Here is a 23,169-nt window from a genome sequence, read left to right on the forward strand (position 1 = left end):
GAATGGTTGCCACCAGCCCCGCCTCTCTGGAGGCCTTCTCCTCCCAAGACAGTGCTCTGGCAGAAGGCAGAGATGGTAAGGCCCTGCCATTTACTTAGGAGTCAAATTTCAGGTTGATAACGAACCCAGACACTGGTATTGATATCAATAAAATGATCTGAACACAAACTGAAATAGTCCCCAAGAAGAAAGCATTGATGTATGGGAAGTCAAACAAAAGACCATCAGGAATAGCATGTGGTACCCTAACATACCATAAATGTAATATGTCTTGCCCAGAAGGAATTTCAGCTGAGTAATGAGTCCCTTTGAGGACACGTTCGGTGCCTCCTGGCTAAAGAGAATTGGTTTCCTGGCTGCCACGATGCCTTTACAGCAGGCAAGGTGACCTTTTTCTTGCCTTCCCTAAGACTTCCCTGCTGGAGTATGATCCCATGTTATTGCTGCACAAAAACAACCCCATAGTATGGCATCACCTTAGTCTGGGGCACCAGAATGTAATCACTAAGCCAGTTGAATGAGCTTGGTTTACTTGGTAGGGATTAGAACAGAAGATACAGGCCCAGTTACCTACAACCCGTTCCAGGAGAAACACAGTGGGTCTCTCAGAAAGACGGGTGGGGAAGAAAGGCACGAACGGGTGGGCACAGGTCTGGATAGTCAGTCCACAGGTGACGTCACACCCCACACAGAATGTGGCCCTTCCCTCACAGAAGCACCTGGGTAGGAGGAGGGAGGGGCGGGATTCAGGTGTCACCGCCATAGGGCCTCTTGAAAGTCACTCAACCACATCTTTTCTGATGTAACTGACTTACTTTCTGCCTCCATGTTTGTTAAAAGTCCCGCCGAATTTATTCCGATTCAGGATGAGAGCAGCAATTTCGGGCACGTAGCGGGCAAACATTGCCTACATGCATGAAACAAAGAAACAAGAGCCAAAAAAAAAAATGGCATGCAGAGAGGATTCTACCGCAGCAGAGGCAGCAAAACCTCTTGGCATACTTACTTTCTTCCACTAACCGCACTATAGGAGCCCCCGTATTTCTTGCGGTTTCCTATTAATTCTATGATTTCAGGGACGTAGCTGGCAAACATGGCCTGAGGAGAAGACAGGAGACAGAAGAGAGACTGAAAAGACAGGCCAAAGAAAGGGGGTGACCTTTTCAGAGGGGGTGGGGGGGGTCGGAACACTAAGATCCGAAAACACAAAGGGGTTAGAACTGCAAAGGTATATACCACTGTGGTGGGTTGTAAAAATAAAGGCACAAAAAGGGCAAGCTCCTGAAAATACACAGGACAAAACAAACATTAACCAACCCGGACAACTAAAAAAAAAAAAAAAAAAACAAAACAAAAATAAAAAAATCGCAGTCGAGAAAAATACAAAAGAGACAGGAATAAATAAGTTGACATCTAGCACTTCTTGCTAAAGGAAAGTCAGTAAAGGGGGTGCATGCTGGTGAAATCACACACACACACACACACACACACACACACGCACACACACACACACAACTGCAAGAGAAGACTTTCTTTCTAGCTAAAATTCACAGGAGAATCAATGCCTTTATGAGTGATGAAAGACAATAAACATCAAAAGAAGATTAAAATAATATAAACTTATCAGTAAAAAAAAAAAATCACTAAAAAGCACAAAAGGTAAATTTAGGAAATCATGTGGGGGGGTGGAGAAGAAAGGAGAAACACAAAACTGCCATGTTTTGCCCAACAAACATTGTGCTTGTGGCTGGATAAGTGGGCCTCATTACCTACAGGGACCTCCCTGATGCTGAGGAAATGCTTGTGTTAGCTTACACACGCACATGTACATTTAATATACATTTTTAAAATGTATATATGTCGTATGCATACAGAACAGAGAGATGTATATGCATAGTACAAATGTATGTGCCGTGGACACATGTGAAAGCTGTGTGTGAAGTAGGATTCTAATCACTTACCACATAACAGTGCAAACATCTAAACTTCACCTAAGTTACTTTGAAAGACAAAAATGCAGCAACCCCCAATATGCTGCCAGAAATCCCCCTTTCAAAAATTACATCCTAACTGACTGTTATGACCTGCAAAGACCAGAAAAGCAAAGAGCAGAACCTTCTGACTTACAAAGGGGGAGGGAAAATATCCCATGTGTCGCTGCATAATGGAGTTGGTTGGTTCTTTACAAAACCACCCTCGGCTCACCTAATGATGTCCACCTGCATAAGACCAGTAGGCTTTGCATCCTCTGCCGGGACCCTACTCTCTGGGGCAGGCCCCGGCCACAGTGTTTGTTGGAAGTTAGGAGAGGATCGTGAAGGATGTGGGGGAGCTCTTGAAACCGCAAACTGTCTACCGAGTATCTATAGCATCTACTGGGTCAGGTGACAGCAACTGTCCTTGCAGAGGGTATCAGCTACTGAATCATATTACTAAAGAACAGACACTCTCACTTAATAAGTGAGCATCACTTTAAGACAATTAGGTTTCCTCCTGGTGAAAAGGCTGACCCTGACAAGGGCAGTGTGCCTGGGTCTCTGGGGAACAAGTCTCATATACCAAAGAAATATGCAGTAAAGCCACCATTGCATTTGGATGTACTCGGTCTGATTGTAACACTAAGGCAATCACTTGCTTGCAATGAAGAAACAGAGTCAAAATACAAAGCTTTAAAGAAATGGATAATGGAAAATATTAATGACCATAAAAATCAACATCATAATAAAGAGCTTTTACCAGTCCCCCGAGGATGAAGAAGACCATGAAGAGGCGCCCAAGTGTGGTTTTTGCGTAAACATCCCCATAGCCAACAGTGGACATTGTGACCATGAGTAAATAGACGCATTCCCAATACGTAAGAGCCTGGTTGTTTTGGAAATTTTCCCATGGGTCCCCTGAATTCTCCACCTAAAGCAAGGGGACAGGGAAGAAAAAGGATGACATTATATACATATGATAAACCAGGGACACAAAAACTCCAGCGGGCTGCTTCCGGATACACGGCCACCTCAACACAAGGTGTCTGCTGCCCGGGTAAGTTCTGTAGTGATGACTCAGAATCCAGCTTCCCATCCCCCTACTGCCCCACTCCCCCACCCCAGACAGGTAACAGAGAAAGTGGAGAGGCTGTAACAGAAACATATCTTCCTAGCTGATTGGGACAAAGAGGGGAAGAAACAAAGGTAAATATCCCCAGGTTTTCTTCTCATTGTTAAAGATTTGAAGCCAGCTGAATTTTAAGGCATTGCCCCTGGCTACGTTTTACAGTATCCTCTTCAAGGGAAGAGCCAGAGAGCCCTGCCCTGACCTTTCTCTGTGAGTTCCTGCTCAGTCTCGGAGGGCCTGGCTCATGCACTCCCAAAGAAATTCTAAACTCTCCCACAAAGGGCCTCATCCTTTCATCATTCTGACCAAGGCAATTGCCCGGTGGGCCTCCCTCATGCAGATCTTACACCCGGACCCCAAACAGCATCTCTCGGAGTCTGACTTCGCTCTCCTGACTTTGCAGAATGTCAGGGATGGCTCTACCCTGCAACCGGCAGGAATTTCCCTGAGAGCACGAAAATCGAGCTCATGAGAACAATTTGCTTTTGTGCAACTCGTCAGACCAAGGGTCAGCAAGCTTTTTCCGTAAAGCAAAAGATAGTAAACATTTTCAGTTCTGCGCAACACAGTTTGTGATCTCTGTAGCAACAACTCAACTCTGCAGAAGGTGAATCAGCCAGAAGCAATACTTACACTAAAGGGGCGTGGATGAATTGGGAGCCCTTTGGCCCCAGGGGTGCAGGCTGCCCATCTCTGCTTTAGACTTTACAAAACACTTCCCATCGAATTTGATCCACCAACAAGTTGTGAGGTAGGCAAGAGAGATAATTCGGGAGAGAGGGAGATGGGTGGGCTGGGCCTCCAGGTCTACCCCAGATCCCAACCCTGCAATAAACCGTGCCAGTGTTCTACCAGCACAGCCCCTGTGGGCAGTGAGCCTCCAGGCCTCCAATCGCCCAGGCCTCCCGCTCTTCCTCTGCAGAAAGGGTCCAGAACTTAGCCTCTTTCACACATGACTTCTTGATCCCAACGTGCCATTTTCGTGGAGGTTTCCTGGTGAAGCAGAAGCGACTTCACAAGATAGTAAGGTGAGTTCACTGGCCTACCAAAGACCACATTTGTGATTGGGGTGATTACCTACTAAGAGTGATTTCAGCCAAGAATTCCATCAACACAAAGGGGTGGGTGGGGAGCCATCAGATCTAGTAGTCGAGTGAGAGCCCCGGCTTCCATGCCAGGCTGCCTTCCTCTGCATGGTAATTATATAAACCCCAGTGATGTTAGGTAACTAAATGCACCCTTCCCCTCACTTAACGCAGATAGAGGCTTTCCTCAGCAAGGGAAAGGCACTTTTACTCAAATCTTCAGAATTAGATGAGGCTCCTTCCAGTTTTAACAGTTTGTGTTTGTATGAAACATGCTTCCAACAAAAGCTGTGTTCCCTAAAAGCAGGAATAAAAGTCGGCCTCCAGGAGGTGAGAGTAGCTTGACTTAATAATATAAGCCTTTCAAAGAGTCATTAATTTAAAAGAATTAACATTTTTGAGATACAAAATAACTTGACAAGCAATCAGGCAAAAGAATCGAAGGTAGCTTTTTGTAAGGGGGAAGTGGAGGGAAATTAAGGGATCTGAATTTGTTGTTCATTAAGAGATGTGGGTCAAACTTTCAACCTTGTCACCAACACATTTTCAAGTGTTGGCTGAGGAAGCACTGCCATCTTGTGGCTGCCTGGAGTTACTGCAGACAGAATGAAAAATCCCCCAACCTGGTGAGCCGAAAAATGCAGGTTAATGGAGCGAACATCATTCACCATTCGGAGTTAGTTTGGGGTATAGGGTTGGACACCCAGACAATTGTGCAGTTGCCTCTCCTTCTCTTACATTCTTCAGCTAGGCTGAAGTTTCTCTTCAGGGAGAAAAATTTCAGGTAATGAAATGACACAGGGGGGGTACCTGTTGCAGAAAAGCCAGAACTGAAGCATCTTCAAGGATACTCACCAAATGGATGAACCCAGCTGCTGTTAGCCATGTGCTGATAAATATGGAGAGCAGATTCACCAGCTTGATGGAATTACTGTGCAAAAGAGACAATAAGCAAAATCCCCAAGTTACAAAAAAAAAAAAAAAGACCATGCTGGGGGCTGCCTTCCAGAGTGACAGCAATCTTTAGGGGACAGGCAGCCCACCTTCACTCTCCAGTGTTTCCTCCATCATAAAGAAATGTCCCAGAAGACAGCATCAGTAGCTAGGTAGGGCCAGAGCCTACAGAAACATGACATCTGGGCCACTAAAAGTGACCCCTAAATTAACCCCTCTGTTGGGTTTAAATTTTTTTAATTAAATTTTATTTTGAACATTTTTATATCTATAGAAATATGGAAAGAAAAGTATAATAAACACTTATATGCCCTTCATATAGATTGATCAATTAACAGTTTTGTACATTTGTTTTGTCTCTAGGAGCACCTGGGTGGCTCAGTCAGTTAAGCATCCAACTTTGATCGTGGCTCAGGTCATGATCTCATGGTTTGTGACTTCAAGCCCCATGTCAGGCTCTGTGCTGACAGCACGGAGCCTGCTTGGGATTCTCTCTCTCCCTCCCTCTCTCTCTCAAAATAAATAAACTTTAAAAAAAAATAAGGAGGGGCACCTGGGTGGCTCAGTCGGTTAAGCATCTGACCTCAGCTCAGGGCATGATCTCACGGTTTGTGGGTTCAAGCCTTGCATTGGACTCTATGCTGGCAGTGCAGGGCCTGCTTGGAATTCTCTCTCCTTCTCTCCCTCTGTTCCTCCCCAAATTGCACTCTTCTCTCTCTCTCTCTCTCTCTCAAAATAAATACATATTTAAAAAAATAAATTAAAATTAAAATTAAAAAACATAAGGAAACCGTGCAACACAGCCACACTACAGCTGTCATACCTAAAATAATTCACATGAATCCAGGAACGTCATCTAAAATGCACTCTTTATTTGAATTTCTCCAGTTGCCCTGAAATTGTTTATTGATGCTTTCATTTTTTCACCCTGATACAGGAACTAACCAAGATTCAGGGACTGCATTTGGTTATTATGTTGCTTTCTGTATTCCAGGGGTCTTGAAAGTTTTTCTATAAAGGGGCAGGTGGTAAATATTTTAGGCTTTGTGGGTCACAGCGTCTCTGTGGCAACTCTTCTACTCTGCTGCTGTTGCATAGAAGCAGGAGAACGAATGTGTCTGTGTTCCAACAGAACTTTATTTACCAAAACAGGCAGTGAGCTGGATTAGCCCTTGGCCTATATCATTTGCCAATCCCTGCATTGTTCTCCTTTAATCTACACCCCCCCACACACACCGCCCAACTCTTTCTGTTTGTTTTCAAAGACATTTAATTTTCTTTACACTCAGGTCAGCTGCCTTATTTATGTCCCATATTCTGATTTGTCTAATCGTTCCCCCATGACAAGATTCTGTTTATATGCTTCTGTTAAGAGTATCTACCTGGGATGGCATCACATGAGAAAATCTCAACTCAATTACACTAGGCCCAGTCATTTGGTTAAGGTGGGAACATCAAATCTTGCCACCAAGAAGAGCCCACTTCCTTGTAATTAATATGTCATCTGTGCAGCAAGAATCTGAGACTATATGAACATCCTATTCTCTAAAAACCTCATGCTGAATAATTTCAGCATCCATCAGTGTTCCCTGAGTGGATCATTTGGGAGTCACTACATTTTAAGCATCCTGAAAGCATAGGCCTTGTCTGTCTGGATCCTGGGAACATGAGTCCCTGGCACATAATAGGGCCTCTATGCATAAGTAGTGAATGAACTGGTCCCTTCCTCTGCACTCTCCATACTTAGCTTCACCAGGCTCACTCCCACTGGAGTACAGCTCCTTGAACGCTGTCATCAGCAGGTCATTTCTCTGTCCAAAGACTCCCTGTTGGCTAAATGTTATTATGTCCAAACTCCTTCCATCCTCAACACTGGCTAAAGTTGCAGGCTTAACCACCACCCTCTTCCACATAAACTCTTGAAACTTCTGTAGCAGCCAAACCCGGGTACTACGTCTTTGTTTATGCTACTACCATAGATGGTCCTTCCCATCAATGCAAATATTTCCCTTTCTTCAGAGCCTGGTTCAATCCCCATGTCCTCATTAATGTGGTCCCCCCACCTGCAATACAAGGTGACTCCTCATGGCTCTTACTTTCAGGCACTCGTTGGTAATCGATCCCAGTGTCTTAAGACATCTTCTGTAATGTTGTTTGGATTGCTTTTGTCTCATGTTCCTGACTGCATCTTGCAGAAACAAAGTCTATCTTCTGCCTCTTTCAGTCTCCCTATAGTGGCTGAACGCCACCCACAGGGTAGTTCAGCCCATTATCCTTGACAGATTGTTTTCTGCCCTCTCCCATCTCTTCCTCACAGGGATCCGATGATGTAAATCCTGAGAGTTTAAGATCACAGTTAATAGTAATGGCTTACACTTCTTTGGTTCCTTTATGGTGCTTACCATTAGCTCACTGTTCTAAGTGCTTTGAGTGTATTAACTCCTCTACTTTTCACAATGACTCTGTGAAGTCATCCAAACCCAAGCTCACATGGTGAGCACCAGAGTTGGGATTTGAGCTGGGGCAGCTTGGCTGCTGAGTCTGCCCTCTTGGCCGCTACACAGTCACAGCCTGGCATCTGTCAGAAAGTCTTCCTTGATTGCTAAAGCAAAGCTGTGTCTCCCCCCATGCTCTATGCATAGGATAGGAGAAGGTCAGAGATAGCTGCTCCACGGAGGAGAGAGACTATGTAGACATATTGATTAACCTCTTGAACTGCCACAAAAGAGAATGGAAAGGAAAAATTCTGATAACTACATCTACACTGGGGTCACCATGTAGAGGAAGGCGGGGTGGGCTGCAGTCCAAGGTAGCACAGGGGTTGAAGGAGAAGCCCCTCAGTGGAGGTCAGATCAGTGGCTCTAGGACAGGCACGAGACCAGGGTCCAGTTTGCCTTTTTCTTCAATCTTCTTTTCTTTAAGTAACTGAGCAGAGGAACCCATGGTCTTAGTTTTCTAGAGTTGGTTCTAACAGTTCAAGGAAAGAATAACCAAATATTTTTAATTTTGATACTGATCTCTTGAAATGTGTGGAATGACTCCTTTCTGGTTCAAAAACAGAAAAAACAATACAAATGTCTACTCTGTCATTCTTGGTCATTTCTAGAGTTGCCAGATTATGAGAATTGCCTATAAAAATTGCCAATATTTATTGAATCCCTATTATGTGCTATGCACTTTGTTGGGTTCTTTATTTTCTTCAGATTTTTACCATTTATCTTTTGATATAGGTACAATCACTGTCCTCACTAACCAAATAAACTGAGGCTTAGTGTACTTAAGCAGCTTGCCTGAGAAGACGTGGTCGGACCATGTAAATGGTGGAGTTAATAGTCTAACCAGGCCTGTCTGATCCAAATCCTATTTAACACGGTAATTCGGAGAAGCAGTACACAGCTGTTTTTATTGTTCTTTGTTTTGTCCCATATCTCTTCCTCAAGGACAGCCCAGTCCTCAGCCTCTAGCGCTCAAAGGTTCCCACCTCTCCCTCTATCTGGGTGGCCTGAGCCACACTGGCTGATGGAGGAGCTCCCAGCTCTAAAGGGCTCCGAAGTAAGGCCTATCAGAGGCATGTCTCAGAAACTGAGCAGGATAAAAATAATCTTTTTCCTTCTGAGATTTGGGTGCAGAAAATATTAAGTCTGGAGCTCTAGAAGGCCATCTGCCCTGGAGAAACTCTGTCTGAGAATGTAACCTAAAAGAAATAAAGAGAGAGGCAGAATCCTGATGAGAGAATCTGAACCTCTGGATCCACACATGCTCAATTCTCTCTTGAATCCCAGTCATTACTAAGGCTGGTTCAAAGTAGACTCTGTCACTTGCAATTAAAGCCATCTGCCTACAACAGAAGGGATTGATAGCCAAAAAGCACGTGGGCGTGAAGCCTATATGAATGAATGAATGAACGAATGAAAAAAATTAAAAAAAACAAAAACATAGATATAAGGCATCCACCCAACGAGCCACTGGGGAAAGCAACTCTGGCAATCAGTGAAATGAACATTGTTGTGGCTGAAACACCATTATGTCTTGTTCCCAACTAGTTTCTTAATGGGAAGCCAAACTAGAGCAAAACCCCCTGTCTCTACCTTGTGAGTCCTCCAAGGTGTGAGCTAACATTGGAGCATGAGAAGCAGTTGAGGAACAGGTAGCCAGTAGCAAAGGGAGAGATCTCAGAAAAGCGTGTATAAATAGTCCTCGATTTAACAATAGTTCAACTTATGACTTTTTGACTTTACAATGGTGTGAAAGCCATCTGCATTCAGTAGAAACTAGATTTTGAGTTTTGGTCCTTTCCTGGGCTAGCAATATGCCGCATGATTTCTCTCACGACTCTGGGTAGTGACAGCGAGATGCAGCCCCCAGTCAGCCACGCGATCACAAGAGCAAACAATCGATACACAGCCATTTTGTTTTTCACTTCCGGGACAGTATTCAGTAAATTACATGAGCTATTCAGCACTTTAATATAAAATGGGCTTTGTGTTAGATCATTTTGTCCAGGTGTAGGCTAATTTAAGCGTTCTGAGCACATTTAAGGCGAGGCTAGGCTAAGCTCTGTGTGAGAGGTTAGGAGTATTAAATGCATTTTTGACTTATAGTGAGTTTATCTGGCCATAATCCCATCGTAAGTCAAGGAAAATGTGTAGTGTTCATTTTCTCAAAGGGTAATTAAATACCAAGTTGATTCACTTACAAACTTCCAGATCCTTGGAACCTGAACAAAGCAGTGTCCCACCAACCACCATGTGGAACGCTCTTGAGATATTAAAACTATTGCAGCCTTTGAGCCTCTTGGTGCTTTGGAAAAACAACCTAAATATGGTGATTACTAATTTCTAAATAATTGTCACAATGATATTAATAGTGCTTAAGGGAGTTCTTGCTGTGCGTGGAGTTCATCATTGATGATGAAAGACTGTATTCAGTGCTGAAATCTGATTATTTTATGGCATTATCATCATTACAGATCGCTAGTATTAGGAATTTGCTTTCCAAATTAAACTATACAACCAGGTAATTATCTAAAAGCTCTGTGAAAAAGATGCAAAATTAACTCTTGGTGCACTTACTGCATATTCTGAAATTTGAACCTCACCAGGTTGCACAGGGCTCCGTGGGAGGAGGCATGGGGTAGCAGGGCCAAGTTTGTGCACTCTGCATGGCAAAAGGGGGCCATTGGAAATAAGCATAGGTTTTTGGCCAAAGCCATGGGTCTGAGCCAAACACAAACTTCCCAATGGCGAGAATGACTGGAACCATTCGGATTCAAGCCCCTTTCCCATGCCTTGAGGGAGGGGACTATGACCTTATGAGAACCTAACTCATAAAGGAAATCATTTCTATGTTGTCCATTTTCATTGCTGCCTCCCCAACTCATGAGTTCTCCATAGCCATTGGAGAAATTTACATTACTGGATACAGTGAATTTTCCAAGGGCAGGCACAGATATCTTTCTGTTCCTATAGATCAGAGACCTTTCCAGGACCCCATAGATACTGGAAGAGAGAAAGTCTTTCTCTTTTTGAAAGTATAGCTATAAACCCAGAGCTAACACGAGCCATCTTTGCCCTCAGTGTATTTAACAAGACATGTTTTGGTTAACACTAAAAATATCATCCACTTTCTACAAAGAAGGGCAGATCTGTCCCTGTTCAGCTTGTCCACTATTTTCCTCCGTTCTGGCTAAAGTTACAGCCAGGTGTCAATAGGTTTATTTTGTTTTATTATTACCTTTGCCAGACAGATGTAAGATATCCACCCCTGAAAAGTCACTTGGACTATACTACTTTGAGATGAATATTCTGAACTCTAAGCAAAATCAGGTTCCGGCAATTCTTCCCCTTTAAGTAATCTCTCTGCGCCTCTGCCTGCTCTCCACCCCAACTTGCCCTGCCTAAGGCCATTTCCTGATACCACTCGCCTGGACAACTGCCTTGACTGGTCTAATGCTCTACAGTCTTAGATGCTTCAAACCCATCAAACAATTGGTGGACTAGTAGATCTTTCTAAAATGTAAATCTGACCACATTCCTCTCCTACTTAAACCCTTCAGCAATTCCCTCTTGCTCTCCAAGTTAAATCCATGACACCTGAGAGCCCTCACGATGTGGCCTCCACCTGCACAAGCCCTTGCAGTCTCCATAGGGAATACTCTTTTTTTTAAGAACCTAACCTTGGAAGTTCATAAGGGTTGGGGAAGTTTTACTTTATCCTTTATGCTTTTCTACGTTGTTGAAATGTTTACAATGAGCTATAGTCTGCTTTGATAATTAGCAAGGCCGTTGCCACTTAAAACAAATTGTTGGGATGACCCATGTTTTTATCATCAGCCTGTACACACGAAATGAGATCAGAATGACAGCCTTTAAAACAGAGATGCTTACTTTGCTCTGAGTGTAGAATAAGTCTGCTCTCATCTGGGAGTCTGTTCGCCAGTTTTCAGAGCCACTGAGGCACCGCCAAAGCTCAGACGATGACATGGAGGGGAACCTGTCCCCTTCAAGATGCCATTTTCCAGAGAAGGAGCACATTAGGACCCTCTTTTGGCTGGTAGTTGGCAGAAATGGCCCTGATGCTGTCCCATAACTGTGAACTGTTTCTTTCTTCTGTGTTTTCTCTGTCATCCTGTTCACTCTGCTGCCCTCTTAATTGTCTCTCCCTCCCTCCCTCCCTCTCTCTCTCCCCAATATACTTCCCTGCTCTGTTTCTTCCAGCTCTTTGCCAAGCAAGGCAACCAAAGGACAGAAAATGAAGCTGCAATTTCAAATCATTATTTCAAATCACATTTGCAATATCTCTATGCCTACCTAATGCCACAGATTGGTAGGGACTGGCCACCCGAGGAAACCAGACAAAATCTCCCTAAAGATGATTACAGGGCTGCACCCACCCTTCTGGAAGGTCACCATGAACACAGCAGAGTACAGAGGAGTCACCAGAAAAATCGCTCTGAGTCCAAAGCCCTATAAAAACCAAGCCTTCCCTTTCTCTGAATCAGAGCCTTTGGGATCTGGGCTTGGGGGTGTGCAGAAGGAAAGAGCTGAGATTAACCAGGCACCTGAGGAGAGAATAGGCTCAAAGAGCTGGTCTAAAGCCTCTAGAGTTCTTATAAATTAAGTCAAGTTTTCTTCTGTGCCTGGGGTCTGGCCTTTACCTGCTCTCCTATAATGTCATTTTTGTTTTCCCACCACAGAACCCCTAGTCTCCAGGAGCACCAGACTACTCAAAGCACCCCCAAGGGCCATGTTCTCTCACCCATGTGCTTTTGCAGCTTCTATGATTGGATGATGCCCAAGCCCACCCCTGCCTGGATGACATCTAGTTTTCTAGGAAGCTTACCTAAGACCTTTTCTTGAAAAGAGCCTTGACTGCCCCACATTCATGTCAAGCCTGGTTTCATTCCTCTCCTCCATGCCTCACCACCCCCCACTCCCACCCCTGGATATACCTGTGACCCAGTACCACCACACCACAGGTCCAGCTGGCTCTTCCCTCCTCATGCACTCTCTGATAGCAGGACGCTACCCTGGCACCCATCTCACTGCTGGTACGAATAGATGGTCAGTTCAGGCTTGTTGAATTAACTCAGTCACCCACCTAAGCAACAGGAACAGGGACAATCCAAGGGGGGGGGGGGTTGTGATGAAAACCCGCTCTACCATAGAAAGAGCTTAACTGAGTGGGAAGTAGGATGATGGGGAGATGCTGTTTGGGGCTCAAGATAGCAGACACCTGGCATCCTGCCACCCCATGAGTCTTCCCTAAGGCCACTCTCTCCTGATTTATAGTCACCTCTGTCCCTTGCTGGCTGCTTCAGCTCTTTCCCCTGTGCCTTGGGAGAATGAACCTCACCCATACTTGTGGCCTTCTTGGTGAATTGTGCACCACAGACATTAGTGCTATTTCCTGCACCTAAAGGAAAAGAATCTTCTCCAAGGATTAGAAAATCGGTGGGTCTCTTGATAAAGGTCCAGAAAAAGATATTTTATTCACATGGCTTAACATTCTCCCAAGTCCAAAAAGGATCCATGTGGAATGCAAGAAAAATGAGAACACAGTTCTCGCCATGTTATTCCTTGGAGTAATGGCACATTCTTAAAACACTGGTGTCAGAGAGTTAAAACCCCCTAATTTATGATGTAAACATGAAACAGGGAACCAGGGGCACTATACCATGTTAGAGAGTGTGGTTAACTCCACATGACACATTCCGCACTAGAAAAAAAACAAGTGTCTCTTAAATCAGTGTCTGTGCTTGGCACTGGGTATGCACCAATTCTACCCTAAAAAATATAGCAGAACAATTATGACATAGGTAAGCATTGAGGATTGCGGGCTTATGGATAATCTTAATTTCAAAAGTAATATGAGTTCATTGCACAGAAGAGTCATAAAAAGGTAGAAACGAGGGTTACTGTCACTCAGAAGAAATAGGAAGAATAACAATATTCATTCTATATTAATAATATTACATAGTATTAAGTGCAACATCAACAAACTCTGACCCCAGGGTAATGAAGGTGCAGAGTAGGGGGACACACTATAGAGGGCTTCTATTACGTTAGATGCTCATTTGCTTTTTAACTTGGCTAACACAAAGAGAATTTGTCCCACATGCACACAGATGAATAGTTAGCAAGGAAAAACCAATTTAGAATTAAAACAAACCAAAATAAACAAACAAAAAGCACTAACCCCAAAGAGGGAAGTCAACAGCCCATCACATTTGTTGGATACGACAGGTTTGGGAAGCTGAGTCCCAGCCTCAGTTACTGGGAAAACAATGCCAAATCCAAGGGCCCTCCCCCACCCCAAATTCAGGTATATTAATTATAAATCACAAAATCCAGAAGCATCCTGTTTTTAATCATTTATCAAACATGTCAACCTAAGAGGAAATGGAACATTAGGAGTGAGCTTCTTAAAGTGTAATTTCCTATAAGAGAAATTTATGGCCTGTACTTATTCTCCATTAGAGTACGTCTAACCTCTTTTATTAGTTTATTCATCAAGGCAGCCTGGTCTCAGACCAGCTCTGCAAACCCACAGGTCATCAGGAAAGGCATCTCTGGGGGATTTTTCCTCCTGCTCCCGTAGTGTTTTCCAGATCATAACACAGTTAACAGAAGCAGTCACAGTACATTCGGCAGAAGGTTTTTAGGTATTCCCCAAAAGGCAATTCACAAAGCAAGCCCCAGGGACTACACTGGCAAGAAAGTGAACATCTAAAATGTACTTTGAAATGAAATGATTTTCTGTTTGCCATATGAGGTTTGTGATTGCCTCTCCAAGAGCACTGCTTCCATTGCTTTTGGGTTTAGGTTCAATTTCTTATTTAGTGATGTAATAAAGGGGCGATTCAGAACCTAGGAGCAAGGACTTCCCAATCAATGAGCTGCTTGATCCCTCATCCACTGTGCACCATCTCTCCAGGATGCTGTGGCTGATTTCCAAGCAACCCACACAGTCCCCCCAAAACTATCTACTTCTCCACATGCACGGCTGTTTCTCTTCTTACCAGACAGTTCCCAGCCCTGCAGAAGAGAGCAGTTCAAACCCCACCCCGGGCTTTCTCCAGATCTCTGTGTTAGATCACTTTTTCTGAGAATAACAGAACTCTAACTTTATAGTGATGAACAAAAACACCTGCTATTTATAATTTGGCCTTGGGAACCAGAACGAAGAAAAAAATATGAATAAGAACATCTTACCTTGTTTTAAGGATATTCAGAAACTGCAAAATTTCTGAAAACTGTATCAGTCTGAGAGCTCTTAAAAATCTCAAACCTGGAAAGAGAAATGAAATAGAGACACATTATTCTCACCGCATGGTTTTAATGTTCACACTCTGCCGTTTGATCTACAGCTGCCAGGGTTGAAGGGATATGAAGTTTTTGCAGGAGATTAAACCAACCGGTACCTTGGACATGGTCCTTCATTCTGATTCTTGACTTTAATCTCAGCTGGTAAACTTTCTCATTAAAGGAGGCCTGTTTTGAGCCCCTGTAGAGGAAGGTCTGGTGGGGAGAGCCCAGTTTAATGAGGCCTCTCTTTTGTCCATCTTGGATTTAAAGCACTATTTCTAGTTACCTACTGGTCTGAGAGGATTTTTGGCTCTGCAAAATACCAGGAATAGCACAGGGTAACCCTTGTGCTAGGAGCAGATTAGGAACAAATCGGATAATCTTATGTCTTTGATGGATTTTTTTTTTAAACTTTATCTTCAGTCCTGATAAAATGAAGAGTATAGGCCACGGCATTATCTGTTTTCTAGAAGGTTCTATATTTTTCTCCCAATCAAAAAAAAAAAAAAATCACATCAGTAAGATCTCACTCCCCATAACTTCAGGATCCAAAATGTGTATATTTCCACTTTTACTAAGTATCAAGATAAATGTTTGTCCTTTCTAAATCGGTAATGAAGAGCTGCTGAACGGAAACAAAGAGGTAGATTTCCAGACAGCAGAAGAGAGATGAATACCTGAAAGGAAAATACAATCAAGGATTAAAGAAAACACGAATTATTGTTGTTTTAATAGACCAGGGTAAAATATATTTCTATTAAGATCCAATTCACGAGTTAAAAACAATCTGAGTCACTCAAAGGGCTTCATGTAAGAGAATTGCTTACATGCTTGGTCATCATATAAGAGAATTACATACAAAATACTGATTATCACAGCTTCAAGATATTTTCAATATCACACCCTTTGCTAAGGGGGTTTTCTTCGACAGATTTTCTGAAAGCCTTTTGTCAAGCAGCCCCACGTGCCAAGAGCAGTGCTAAGCAGAGAGTGGGCTAAATTATTGACAGGCTGCTCTAAGCCGGTGGGTGAGACTTTATCCTGCCTCCATACATAAGGCAGGAACTGGTGGGAAGAAGCTCCAGGGATTCACTGGAATGAATCAAGGAAAGGAGACAGACAGGAAGTCCCCCCCTCCCCATATAGCTCCACATCTGGCCCAGGTACATTTTGCCTTGTTCAAGCATTAGGTACCAAGGAAAAACTAACACAAAGCCCAGGAGGGAAAAAACTCCCACTGCACAAGAGGGAGAAAAGGATAATGGCTCAAAAGGGAAATTTCTCATCTAAAAAGGATTTACCTTCATGAACAGAAGATTTTCTCAAAAGACATTGGCCTTCTATGCCAAATGATATTTATATTACTCTTATTAAACCAAAAAGCACAGAGATGAGAAGGGATATTGATGAACTGAAGGCCCAGGAGCTGAAACACAGTCTTAACCAAACTGATGAAAGGTTCACTTAACACAGCTGAACACTGCACTGGTTGCAGAGGACAAAACTAAGAAGTAATCCCAGAACACAGAGAACATAAGGAAAAGACAGAGAAAAAGGATAAAACTTAAGAAAATGGAAATGGAGGGGAGATCACAGAAATCCAACCTATGAATAAAACATGTTCTGAAGGGAAGTACAAACAACCTGTAGTTCATAAGTAATGGCCGAGACATAACAGAAAAGAACTTTCTAGAAAAGAAAAAAGGATTTGAGATTAAAAGGCAAAATGAATGACCAGCTCTTAGAAACCCATGCTGAGAAGTATCTGCCTTTTCTTTTCTTCAAGTTTCAAGTATTAAAATAAATTAAAAAACAAAGTGTCAGGGTGGGGAGAGGGTCACCATTAATGCCACTAAGACCACAAGATGTAACAGTCAGTATAAATGACAATGGGGCAACACTCAGAACTTGAAGATGAGAAGAATATGATCCAAGACTTTTATGCACAGTCTAGCACTTGTTCAACAATAAAGACAACAAAAAATGTCTTAAAGAATCCAGGATCTCAGGGGTCCCTGGGTGGCTCAGTTGATTAAGCGTCCAACTTCAGCTCAGGTCATGATCTCGCGATTCATGAATTCAAGTCCCGCCTCAGACTCTGTGCTGGCAGCTCACAGCCTGAAGCCTACTTCAGATTCTGTGTCTCCCTCTGTCTCAGCCTCTCCCCTGCTCACACTCGGTCTCTCTCAAAAATAAATAATTAAAAAAAATTTTAAAAATCCAGGATCCCAGAAAATGCATTGTTTGTGCAAAATATTTTCAAAGTTAGCAAGCCTTATTAAATTGGAGTGAGTAGCAGAGTCTGGAAGGTGTAGTTTAAAAAAACTTTTAATGTTTATTTATATTTGAGAGAGAGAGAGAGAGAAACAGAGTGCAAGCGGGTCAGGGACAGAGAGAGAGGCAGACAGAATCCGAAGCAGGCTCCAGGCTCTGAGCTGTCAGCACAGAGCCCAACGTGGGGCTCGAACTCACAAACTGTGAGATCATGACTTGAGCCGAAGTTGGACACTGAACCAACTGAGTCACCCAGGCACCCCTGGAAGGTGTATTTTTAACAAACTCTACTGTTGGTCCTAAGCATCCAGCCCAACCTGGATGGCTGGTCTTAGTCCAGCACCACTGGCATGCACTTGTGGGAGATGAAAAACCAAATTTAGAAACTTGAGGTAGAAAAAAACCCAGTAGCACAGAAACCACTCAGGAAATAATGATGTTTTAGTAATTATTAGCTGCTAATGGTTTCATCCTGAAAAGCTTGTGTGTGCATGTTTGAGTATATATATATATATATATATATATATATATATATATATATATATTACGCTTATGAAAACAAAAATAGGATACATATGACCCAAGCTTTGAACTGGATTTCTTTCTTTCTACTGTAGGTGATGCTATTTGTATCCTATATTATTTGTCTGTAGCTTGCCACATTTTAAAGGGACTCACAAAAATATAATAATAGAATAAAAGCTTCCCTTTTAATGGAGCTGTATGAAAACAAGGGTAGGAAAAACAGTGAATTCAGCAGCCAAAGGTCCTAGGCTCTTGCTAGAAGCAAACTGTAGATCTAGCTCTGAGCACTTTGTCAACAAAGTAAGGAATGCAACATCAGAAGATTAATGATGTCCAGAAGAGAAAAGCAAGCTGGTTCTTAGGAAAACAGGTTTTCCAGGATGGAGACAGGAGAGAACTGTCTCAGAACTGTCTCCCTGAAAAAGCGACGACCGTAGGTAATACAAGAACGGGCTGAACAACAGTGGGCTTTTATTTGACTGCCTCATGCTGGTCATTTCCATGGCACTGGCTTTCACTAATGCAAATGAACAAACAAAGTTCTATGTGGATTAAAAAAAAAAATCAGTCTACATTTTATCTTTAGGTCAAGCCAAATTGTCTGAAGAAATAGTGGTTTGAAGGACATACCCTTCAGTTCCCTAACTACTTTCTGCCCTGGACCCTGGGGGCCTATTCTCAGCATAGCAGCCAGAATGAACCTGTTAAAAGGTAAAACAGATCACACCATTCCTCTGCTCAAAATCCTCCAATATCCGCATTTCACACAGAGTAAAAGTCAAAGTCCTTGAAGAGCCTAAAGCAAAGGCAACCCATTTCCTTCTGGATCTGATGTCCTCCCCCACTCCTGACATTACTCTCCCTTCAACCTGGCTGCCCTCCTCAGTGATCATCCCCGCCAGTACAGGCAAGCTCCTGTGCATGGGTCCTTCCTGGACACGCTTCTCTCTGTCTGGAGGGCTCTTCCCCACGTGGCCACGGGATTTACTCCCCCACCTCCTGGAGGTGTTTCCCTAATGCAGCCGTCTAGCAAGACCTGCCCCTGCTATTCTACCCCAAATGCAAGCCCCCTCCTTCTCCATCCCCCTAACTCATTCTTCATGCCCACTTTCCTTCTCTCCTCAGCACGAAGAAGCGCTAGTGTCTTACTTGCTTATGTCATTTACTTTCTGACTCCCTATGTATAGCATCAGCTCAATGAAGGGAGGAACTGCTGTCTGCTTTGCTCGTGGCTTTATTTCATAGATGTAAATTAGTACCTGGCACAAGGTGGGAGCTCAATAAATACTCAGTTGAACTGAATAAATGAATCAGACTTTTGAGAAAGAATGAGCAGACAGCTCCAGAGTATATACTCTGCATTCAGGAGTATGTACCCAGCTTCCTGAAGAAAAGAGTCATGAGCACTGAGGGCTTACCTGATGAGCTAAGAGCTGACACCCTTAGGAAATGTAAAGCAGCCTAATACAGGAAAAGCTCTTAACCAGTGGCCACTCTGCTGCACCCAGAGAGATCCTACAGAGGTACAGACAGCAACTCAAATTACATACAAGAGGCCAAGAAAAGGGACAGGTGGGATGGGTAATGCCTAAATGGCAAACCATTTGTCTTCTTTGCTTCATGATACTGTATTCTTACTACGTGTTTCCTATGACTGAAAATCTCTGGAATAAAATGATATTCTAGGAAAATATAAAATGACTCTAACAGTTGGAAAGAAGCAAATGTGTGTGTACCAAAAAACATGAATTATCCCCCCACAAAGATCCAGATGAGTTCAAGTCAGTTCCTTTAAATATTAAGAAATAGCAAACTTCTCTATACTATATAGTCAACTAATTAAAATGGATTGGCTTTTTAAAAAATTTTTAAAGTTTATTTACTTGGAGAGAGAGAAAGAAGAGGGGAGGGCAGAGAGAGAGGGAGAGAGAGAATCCCAACCAGGCTCTGCACTGTTGGCACAGAGTCTGATATGGAGCTCAAATTTATGAACTGTGAGAACATGACCTGAGCCTAAATCAGGAGTCAGACATTCAACTGACTGAGCCACCCAGGAGCCCCTAAAATGGATTGTTCTTTCTTTTCCTGCGCTCTGTATTGATTTAGAAAGCTGGAATTACCTGGACACAGGTACTCCACACATTGGGGGAAAAAAAGGCAAACTCATCACATAATGACTAACTACAAGAATCCTAAATAAAACACTATCATATCATATCTGAGACTATATTAAATGAATAACACACATGAGCTGTAGTGGGTGTTGTGAATCACAGAGGTCTTTATTCTCCCCTGACTCCTGAAGTGGCTTCACCTAAGGTTATATCCTTGCCATGGGAGGCCCCCAATGAGCAGTAAGTGTGGGGACAAAAATTCGCTGCCCTGCCCCATTTGGGATAACCCTAAGGAGCCATCCAGCTGCAGAGCTCTATGTGGCATTGGCTCTGTTGCAACCGTACTAGAGCTGGAGTTCTCCACCCAGTCTTATTACCTTTATCTCTCGGATCATACCCTGAAGATACAAAGGTTCAACATCTTTGGGATCCAGCAAAAGCAGTTCTAAGAAGGAAGTATATAGTAATACAGGCCTATCTCAAAAACAAGAAAAATCTCAAATAAACAATCTGACCTTAAAGTCCAAAATTAGAAGGAAAAAAATAATAAAGATCAGAGTGGAAACAAACAAAAAAAAAGAGACTAAGTAGAAAGATAGAAAAAAAATCAATGAAACTTAGGAGCCAGTGTTTTGAAAAGATATACAAAATTGATAAACTAGTCAGACTCAGAGAGAGAGAGAGAGAGAGAGAGAGAGAGAGAGAAGTCAAATAAATAAAATAAAAAATGAAGAAGAGGAAGGACACCTGTCTGGCTCAGTCAGAAGAGCATGAAACTCTTAATCTTGAGGTCATAAGTTTGAATCCCCCCATTGGGTATAGAGATTACTAAAAGAAATAAATAAACTTTAAAAAAGTAAAGCATAGTTTCAAACTAATATTGCAGAAATACAAAGAATTACAAGATATTACTATGAAAAATTATATGCCAATAAATTGGACAACCTAAAAGAAATAGATAAGTCCCTAGAAACAAAAGTCTTCTAAGACTAAATAGGAAAGAAATAGAAAATTGGAATAGACTGATTACTAGAACAAAATTTAATCAGTTATCAAAAAACTCCCAATGAACAAAAGTCTAGGACCAGATGGCTTCACAGGTGAATTTTACCAAACTTTGAAAGAATAGTTAATACCTATCCTTCTCAAACTATTCCAAAAAATAGAAAATAATGCTTCCAAATTCATTCTATGAGGCCAGCATTACTGTGATACCAAAACCAAACAAAGACACTATAACAGAAAAGAAAATTATGTACCAGTGTCCCTTGGCACAAGCAGTCTCAACAAGGCAAAAACATACCAATATCCAAAATGAACCTAGATGCGAAAGTCCTCAAAAATATTAGCAAACCATACAAAAATGATCATTTACCATGATCAAGTGGAATTTATTGCAAGGATGATTCAATATCCACAAATCAATCAACATGATACAGCACATTAACAAAAGGGATGACAAAAATGGTATGATCATTTCAATAGATGCAGGAAAAGCATTTTTTAAAAAAAAAATCAACATCCATTCATGATAAAAGTTCTCCACAAAGTGGGCAGAAAGGGAAATGCCTCATCATAATAAAGGCTATATATGACAAACCCACAGCTAACATGATACTCAATGGTCAAAAGCTGAAAGTTTTTCCCCTAAAATCAGGAAAAAGAAAGGATGTCTACTCTCATCACTTTTATTTAACCTAGTACTGGAAGTCCTAGCCATAGCAATCAGGCAAGAAATAAAAAGTCATCCAAGTTCGTAAGGAGGAGGTAAAACTGTACTACTTGCAGATGACATAATATTTTACATGGAAGATCCTAAAGACTTCACTAAAAATCTATTAGAACTGATAAATGAATTCAGTAAAGTTACAGGATACAAAATAAATATACAGAAATCTGATGTGTTTCTATACACTACTAATGAAATAGCAGAAAGAGAAATTAATAAAACAATCTCATTTATAATTACATCAAAAAGAATAGGAAACAATAGGAACAATAGGAAACAATAGGAAAAATAGGAAACAATAGGAAAAAAATTAATCAAGGAGGTGAAAAACCTCTACTCTGAAAACTATAAGACATTGATGAAAGGCACTGAAAACAACACAAATAAATGGACAGATATTCCATGTTCATAGATCAGAAAAATTAATGTTGTTAAAATGCCCATACTACCCAAAGCAATTTACAGATTCAATACAATCCTTATCAAATGCCAATAGTATTTTTCACAGAACTAGAACAAATCATTCTAAAATTTGTATGGAACCACAAGAGACCCCAAGTAGCTAAAGCAATCTTGAGAAAAAAAGAACAAAGCTGGAGATACCACAATCCCAGATTTCAAGATATACCACAAAGTTACAGTAATAAAAACAGTATGATACCAGCACAAAAACAGACACATAGATCAATGAAACAGAATAGAGATCCCAGAAATAAACCCATGCATATCTATGGTTAATTAATCTACAACAAAGGAGATAAGAATATACAATGGGGAAAAGGCAGTCTCTTCAATAAATGGTGCTGGGAAAATTACATGCTGGGATAGCTACATGCAGAGGCATAAAACTGGACCACTTTCTTATACCTTACACAAAAATAAACTCAAAGTTGATTGAATACCTAAATATGAAACCTGAAACCATAAAACTCCTAGAATAAAATGTAGACAGTAATCTCTTGGACATAAATCTTGGCAATATTATTCTGGATATGTCTCCTCAGACAAGGGAAACAAAAGAAAAAATAAACATTTGGGACTAGTGAAACAAAACAAACAAAAACACCAACAAAACAAAAAACCAACCTACTGAAAGGGAGAGGATATTTGCAAATGACACATCTAAAAGGGGCTGATATCCAAAATATATAAAGAACTCATATCACTCAATACAAAGAAAAGTAATCTGACTCAAAAATGAGCAGAGGACCTAAAGAGATATTTTTCCAAAGAAGACATATAGATGGCCAACAGACATATGAGAAGATGCTCAACATCACTGATCACAAGAAAATGAAAATCAAAAACACAATGAGATATGACCTCACACCTGTCAGAATGGCTAGAATTAAAAATAGAAGAAATAACAAGTATTAACAAGGGATGTGGAGAAAAGGAAACCCTCATGCATTGTTGGTGGGAATGTAAAATGGTGTAGCTACTGTGGAAAACAGTATGGAGTTTCCTCAAAAACAGAAATGCAATATGATCCAGTAATTCCATTTCTGAGTATTTACACAAAGAAGATGAAAACGCTAACTTGAAAAGATATATTTACCCCTATGTTTACTGCAGGA

General features: G+C 41.8%; 1 protein-coding gene across 6 annotated transcripts in view; it reads right to left on the reverse strand.

Moving 5' to 3' along the window:
- Positions 1-23,169, reverse strand: part of KCNMA1 (potassium calcium-activated channel subfamily M alpha 1) — a 732,075-nt gene that overhangs the window by 227,067 nt on the left and 481,839 nt on the right. For all 6 annotated transcript variants that reach the window (XR_007145346.1, XM_047825367.1, XM_047825362.1 and 3 more), the window contains 4 exons: positions 14,858-14,933; positions 5,046-5,121; positions 2,737-2,907; positions 1,007-1,098 (listed from right to left, as the gene is read on the reverse strand). Coding sequence is in view for 5 of the 6 variants with exons in the window: in XM_047825367.1 (XP_047681323.1) it covers positions 1,007-1,098; positions 2,737-2,907; positions 5,046-5,121; positions 14,858-14,933 (415 nt within the window). In the remaining variant the exon portion in view is untranslated. The remainder of the gene's footprint in view (positions 1-1,006; positions 1,099-2,736; positions 2,908-5,045; positions 5,122-14,857; positions 14,934-23,169) is intronic.

This window comes from Prionailurus viverrinus, chromosome D2 (genome assembly GCF_022837055.1).
Source record: "Prionailurus viverrinus isolate Anna chromosome D2, UM_Priviv_1.0, whole genome shotgun sequence".
NCBI lineage: Eukaryota > Metazoa > Chordata > Mammalia > Carnivora > Felidae > Prionailurus > Prionailurus viverrinus.